General features: G+C 56.1%; 1 protein-coding gene across 6 annotated transcripts; it reads left to right on the top strand.

Moving 5' to 3' along the window:
• The first annotated feature begins 238 nt into the window (after nucleotides 1-238).
• Nucleotides 239-6,140, top strand: SOCS2 (suppressor of cytokine signaling 2). 6 transcript variants are annotated; one of them, XM_070599491.1, is made up of 3 exons: nucleotides 239-600; nucleotides 2,614-2,968; nucleotides 4,656-6,140. In XM_070599491.1, the coding sequence occupies exons 2-3, from the start codon at nucleotides 2,830-2,832 to the stop codon at nucleotides 5,111-5,113; spliced, it is 597 nt and encodes a 198-aa protein (XP_070455592.1). In that variant the 5' UTR covers nucleotides 239-600; nucleotides 2,614-2,829; the 3' UTR covers nucleotides 5,114-6,140. The 6 variants fall into 6 exon arrangements, with proteins under 6 accessions (XP_070455592.1, XP_070455589.1, XP_070455590.1 ...); XM_070599488.1 differs by having other exon boundaries at nucleotides 268-1,177; XM_070599489.1 differs by lacking the exon at nucleotides 239-600 and adding an exon at nucleotides 1,213-1,815.
• The last annotated feature ends 743 nt before the right edge of the window (nucleotides 6,141-6,883 follow it).

A 6,883-nucleotide genomic window follows, 5' to 3' on the forward strand; every position in this document is an offset into this window, starting at 1 on the left:
CGGGCAGGGAAGAAGTGACCGGATCTTTCCGAATTCCCAGTCCCTGGGCGCCAGGCCTGCGGGAATGCGCAGAGACCAGCGCTCTCCCGACTCAGGCACCGAGGCCCGCCGCTCAGCACTTCAGCGCGCCCCTCTGCAGGCGGCGCAGGTGAACGGGGCGGGCCTCCGGGCGGCGGGAGAGAGACGGTGCAGCGGAGAGGAGGACGAGGAGGGGAGGAGTCCGGCTGGGCCGGTGCGGGAGACAGCCAGCAGGACCGCCCGGGGGAGGGGACTGAGAGAGGCCAGCGCCGCTTAAGGAGGCGCCGCTCTCCACCCGCTGGCTGCCTCCTAGGACCTGGGCCGAGGGCACAGCCTCCGGCCTGCTCTCTGCGGCTCTCGGGCGTGGGCACGGGGGCGGAAAAGGGGCCTCCCCCACCCCAGTAATGTGCCTTAAGACAGGAGGGGCCGTTTCCGAAAACCTCTGGTCTCTCCTGTACCCGGCTCACAAAAAGGGCGGCCTGGAGGGTCGCCGAGAGGCGCAGAGGGGATGGGAAAGACAAACCCCCGGGGCGGGCCGAGGGACGAGGATGTCTGTTACTCGCTCGACGCCGGCTAGCACGGGTAGGGGGCAGGCTTCGGCCGCCGAAACCGGATGGTGGTGGCCGGTGGCTTCTCCGGCGTCTCCCAGCACTCCGGGCTGTGGGGTCAGAGGACAGCGGATTCCAGAGCAGTCGCATCGCCCTAACCCGCACCGGAGCGCTCCGAGCCCGCCTCCCCCGAAGCCTGCGCATTAGCGCCCGAGCCTCTTTAAAGCAGTAGCGGGGGCCGCGGTCACGTGAGGCGGATTCCTGGAAAGTTCCTGGAAAGCGGCCTCCCCAGCAGCCGGGCGGGGCGCAGGGCGAGCGCAGACGGGGGAGGGAGGAGGGGAGCGAGGGAGGCGCGTCGGGCTGGGTAGTCGCGCGCGCACGCCGCTCCAGGGACAGACGTTTAACTCTTGCCAAGTCTCGCTGCCGCCGCCGCCCCGCCGCCGCGGCTCGCGGGCCTTGGACTTCCCTTGAAGCATGAGCCTCCTCGCCCGCCGCCACCGGCGCTGCGCGGGCCGCGGACAGTGCGCGCCGGGGCCCCGGGCGCACAGCCTCAGGATCCCCTGCGCCCGCAGCCCGGGCGCCGGAGGAGCTCGGGCCGAGGCTGGCGGCAGGTACCGATCTGGGGAGCCCGAAGGCTCCGCCCGGAGGAGGGTCGTTGGGGAGGGCACCGGGGCGCGGCCGCGAGCGCCCGGCAGCCTGGCTTCCGCAGTTTGGAGCCGCCGGGGCGGGGGGGAGAGTCCGAGCCGCGGCTCTGTCCCGCGGCCGGGCGCTACTGCCTGCTTTTTCCGCTTTCTTCTCGGCGTCGGGGAGTCTCCGGAGTGGCTGTTTTTCCCCCCTAAACTGCCATCCAAATTAATAATCCTAATAACCTGATCTCCCGCTCCTCCCCACCCGCCTGCCTCCCGCCCTAGCGCCTTCCTCCTCCCTCTCTGCTTCCCACCTCCTTGGTCGCAGCCAGAGGGAAACCTAGCAGCTGCCCGGGGCGGGGGTTGTCCGAGCCCGGAGGGGTTGTCGGAGCCCCGGGGTTCTAGGCGATGATCCCCGGGGCTTTTGTTTGCCCTCTGCTCAGAGAACTCCGGCCGCCACCGCAGAGCGCAGGGCTCGTCGCATCCCCAGGCATTTCGTTCCAAATTAAAACTCAGTAGGGGAAACTCGGGTAGACTTGGGCCTCTCCCGGGCCCCTCCCGGCTCCCCCGCCCCATGTCCACTGGGGAGGCTGCCTGGTGTGGAGGCGGCGGCCGAGGCCGAGGTAAGGGCTCGGCGTTCGTCGTCTTGCACGTCCCGAGGCGCTCGCCGCCGCCTGCTCGGCCCTGGCTGCGTCTCCGAGCCCCCGCGAGGGCTGCGCGCTCCGGCCGATTCCTCGACAGCGCCCGCGGCGGCAACAGCAGCGGCAGCCGCCCGGCCCCGGCAGCGACCGCCGCGGCGCGGGACGGCGCCTCCCACCCCTCCCGGAGCGGGCACCGGGCGGCGGGGGGAGGGGAGCGAGGCAGCCTCCGGGTCGGGGATGGGGCTGCTGGCGCACCTCGGCGCCGCAGGCTGGCGGCTGTAGCCCCCGGAGCCCCGCGGCGCTACAGGGCGGGGAACCGGGTGTGTGCTGGGTGGTTCTCCCGGGCCCCCGGGGCTGTGCGGGGTGTGAGATAGCATCGCCCATTTGGGGATCTTTTCTTGAAAATTTTTTCTACTCTTAGTTGACTAGGGCCTATTTACCACCCTACCCGCAGGTGACTCTTTGCCCTTCTAGTCTGCGATTTCAGCAAGCAGCCCTGGGCGGGAAGACACCCTGTTCCCCACCCTCATCCTGTCCCCTCCCTCCCTCCCTCCCCCCGCAACCCCCCGCGCCAACTCTTGCGTCTTGGATCCATGCTCTCTCTTTATCCTCCTTTCTCTAGAGCTGGGCCAGGGCGGTAACTGGATGCTTGGGGTTAAATGGTGCGGGAGCATCGATGCGGAGGAGTCCCCGGGATTTTCCACGTCTGTGTCTTCCCACCCACGCCCCAGCCGTAGGGGTCCAGTTCGAACTGACTCAACCTACACTTTCTCTTTGCAGGCAAACTGTGGGTGACCGCGCCTGCGGGGGACTTTGCCATCCGTCGTTCAGGACCTGGGGAGGAAGAGCCAGCAGCTCCCCATCCCCTCCCCCACCATTCCGGATACCCCCCAGGGACGCGTTTTTGGGTTCCCACTGACTTCCAGGAAGGACGCGTGCCCCTCTTTGACTCCAGCTCGGGCGGCCACCTGTCTTTGCCGCGGTGACCTTTCTCCCATGACCCTGCGGTGCCTCGAGCCCTCCGGGAATGGCGCGGAAGGGACACGGAGCCAGTGGGGGACCGCAGGGTCGGCGGAGGAGCCGTCCCCGGAGGCGGCGCGTCTGGCGAAGGCCCTCCGGGAGCTCAGTCAAACAGGTAGGGAGCGGACCGGCCACGAGGCGTGCGGGAGGGGGCGCCTCCCCACAGACGCGGCTGGGGGCTGTGCTGGCGGGGAGCACAGCTGGGAAGTGGGGCCGAGGAGGGAAGCAAAGAATGGGATAGAAAGACGTCCTCTCGCTTCCCTTCCCCGCCTCAGGGCGGGGGACCGCGGAGAGGATGCCCGCGCGGCCCTGGATCCTTGGAGTGCAAAAGGAAAGTGGTTCTCGAGGGACTCAGGGGCCTGGGGGAGGGCAAAGCCGAGAAGGGCTCCTTGGAAACAACCTCTTAGGGCACTGGAGCGTTTTCTATTTTCCGCGGCTGCTCGAGAATCGGCGCTCGGGCTCGAACGCGAGTCGGAGAAAGTGCCCGGAGCCTCCCTTTCCGCGGGGTGCGCGGGCGGCTAGTGGGCGCTGCGCTGCTCGCAGCTTCAGCTGCATCCGGCTGCCGGGCGGAGCAGCCGCTGCAGCCCGGGATCTTGGCGGCCAAGTCCAGGGACCGCCAGATTGCCGCGCGGGCGGCCGCCGCAGCCGGGAGGCGCGCGGCCTGCAGGGGCGGCGCGCCCGGGAGGGTAGTGCTGGTTTCAAGCGCGGTCCTGCGCTTTGCGCAGCTCGCTGTCGTCTCTCCGCATCTGAAAGAAGAAAAGATTGGGGGAAAAAAAAATTCTGGCCGACCATGCAAGCTTTCAAAACCTGCCCCAAAAGCTTTCGTTTGGGGCAAAGTTGAAGTTTTGGTAGGACTAGGAAGAGGGGAAAGTCCCTCACTTGCGGTTCCGGCCTTTCCGTGCCGGCCACGGGCTTTCCTTCGGCGGGAGGAACCCGCAGGTTGCAGGTATCCCACCAGTTTGGGGGCCGCAGCGGGGAGAGGTGTGGGCACATTGTTCAAACTTCTTAAATGCAGAATGTCTTTAAGTAGTTTTTGGAAACGGGATGGGTCCAGGAGATGGTGCAGGCAGATCGAATCTGGGGACCGACGGTTGTCATGGGGTTTGGATTCCAGCAGAGTCCGAAAGAGTTTAGGGGAAGACTGCAACCTTGAAGTAGTAATTATCAACTGGGGTTTCCCTCCTTTCTCGGTGACTGATAAGGCAGTTGTAATCACAGCAGCAAACGGAAGCTATTGTTCTAGAACTTTTAAACAAGCAAATAGCCGTGCTTTGAACAGTGAGATGCGGCCATTAGCAGATTTGGGGAGAGTGGGGGTGAGGACCGAGCACCCAAAACGTTGCTTCTGTGTTTACCCTATTGGAATTACTAGAGTTGGGTTATCCAGTTTTTTAAGGGCATGGCTTTTATTTCTAACTTCTGATTAGTTGTTTCTAATTTGTTTTAAATCTTTGATTTCACTCAAATAGTGCTAGAAGCATCCCTGCGTTGTCAGCCCGTTTGTCATATTGCAAATATCCCTTTGTTTGGTTGGGAGGAAATCTTAAGAAGGTTTAAAGAAGAGCTACAGAAAGTTAGTTTGTAAAAAAGAAAACTGGCTCACAGTTTGTGTTCCTAAAATAAAACGGACCCACATTTTCATTAAATTTCTACCGAAAGAATTTTGGTAGCCTCTGGTAAACTTTGATTCACACACTTCTTAGAGCTAGAAAAATTGTTGCCAAGTACTTGCCCTATTTTAAGAATTCTTTATAATAACTATTTTATCCTCTTTTCTTTTTCTTTTTGAACAAAAACCCCAGGTTGGTACTGGGGAAGTATGACTGTTAATGAAGCCAAAGAGAAATTAAAAGAGGCACCAGAAGGAACTTTCTTGATTAGAGATAGTTCGCATTCAGACTACCTACTAACAATCTCTGTTAAAACGTCCGCTGGACCGACTAACCTGCGAATCGAATACCAAGATGGGAAGTTCAGATTGGACTCTATCATATGTGTCAAGTCCAAGCTTAAACAGTTTGACAGTGTGGTTCATCTGATCGACTACTACGTTCAGATGTGCAAGGATAAGCGAACGGGCCCAGAAGCCCCCCGGAACGGCACTGTTCACCTTTATCTGACCAAACCGCTCTACACGTCCGCGCCGCCTCTGCAGCATCTCTGCAGACTCACCATTAACAAATGCACCGGTACCATCTGGGGACTGCCTTTACCAACAAGACTAAAAGATTACTTGGAAGAATATAAATTCCAGGTATAAGCGTTTCTCTTTCTCTAAACATGCCTCATATAGAGTATCTCCGAATGCAGCTATTGTAAAAGAGAACCAAAACTTGAGCGACTGCTCTGGATACCTCCACGGAATCCTGAGAACAGCTGAAGTCAATCTAATTTAAACATGTGTGTCCAGGTAGCCAGGTATTTAAAGTTCCCCCGAATATTTTCACCCGAGTGAGGCTTCCCTTCCTAAGGCAGGCCAAGACCCGTTGATCCTTTTGAGTTAAACATAAAATGTCCCCAGGAGAGGCTGAAGGAACATTCGATCGGGATGCCTTGTCTTTCGGAAGTTCCTTTCTTTGAGGGCGAAGGTCCGAGTGCTGGTAATAGAGAAAGAACTGCCACCTAGGAGTCCTGAAGAAGTGAAGGACCCACACTGACACGGGCTTGACGTCAATGTCATATGCCTAGTGATCAGAGTCTGTTTTAGGACATTTTGTATTTTGCATTCTGATATACCTAGGAGTCTTGTTAAACAGATATGCTTCTGAGTATTTATCCTTCATTTTATGCAATTAACCAAATCAACCAAAAAAAAAAAGTGACCACGAAATCCTGTATTTGTCTTTTTACTACAGGTATGAACTCTCTCCTGCGAATGAGTACTGTAGTAATCCATTCTAAGGGAGCCTTATTTCAGAAATATTTCAAACTGGTGCAAATGGAAAAGACTTTGTCTTTTCCTTTAAGGCTAAAGACAAGAATGTCACGCTCTACAGGTGCCACTCAATCATGTTAATAAAACCGTGTAGATAGAGACCTTTTACCCTTTGAAGTAGTTCTGTCCCAACCTGTGGCCATTGATTTTTTGGAAATGGCTTTAGAAAGTTCCAGGTTGTCCTGGGATTGTCTAACCATGGACATCAGCAGTTGTCTCCCTTCTACCGTGTAGAATACTTTGACTTAATTTTCTTCCAGATATAGGGGGATACCTGCCTGTTTTTCAAGTGTTTATTTACTGCTGTTACTATTTGATTAGAATGTATTAAATAAAAAAAACTTGACTTTTACAAGTTGCTCTTATGACTTTGAATCGTAGAGAACACGCACTTTCATGGTAATAGAGGGTTGCCATAAAAACTTGTGTCAAATGAAAGAAGCCACATATTCAGTGAGAGGGAAAACATTACTTGCCCTTCTTAAAGTTTGGGGCTGCGTTTGCCCTTTGCGTTTTGGAAAGCATGGTTTAGAAACTGCAAGAATTGCCGTCTTTTACAAGTTGAATGGGCGTAACACAAATGCCCTTTATCTTTCCAGAAACATGGTTTAGAAACTACGAAAATTGTGACATATCCTAGTCTTTTAAAGGTTGAGTAGGCATAATACAAAATAAAAATTAAAAATCTGATGGCCATTTTCCTTTTGCCACACAGTCTCATGACTGTTGGAAATGTACCATCTTTTCCGGAGTCCAGACATTATTCATTTTGCCACCTTTTGAAAACAATTCCTGCATAGCTGCATATGATGGTGTGAAACTGGGGAGGGGAGTCTAGTATATCATGTGTGGCCCCAAGCAAACTAAAAAATTCAGTTAGAAATTATAGTAAAACCTGCTTATCGCATATCATGAAAATATTCATTTTCATGAAGCTCCAAAAAATGGTTTTGTGCCTGGAAGGAAAACATAACAATTTGTGTCCAAATGGCAGAGCCAAACACAAAAGATTGCCAGGTGTGCCTTGGGAAGAATTTGTAGCCTAAAATGTCAAGAAGAGCTATACTTTTAGGGTCTGGTCTGTGATGGGGAGAT

The sequence above is a fragment of the Equus przewalskii genome, chromosome 29, assembly GCF_037783145.1.
Source record: "Equus przewalskii isolate Varuska chromosome 29, EquPr2, whole genome shotgun sequence".
Lineage (NCBI taxonomy): Eukaryota > Metazoa > Chordata > Mammalia > Perissodactyla > Equidae > Equus > Equus przewalskii.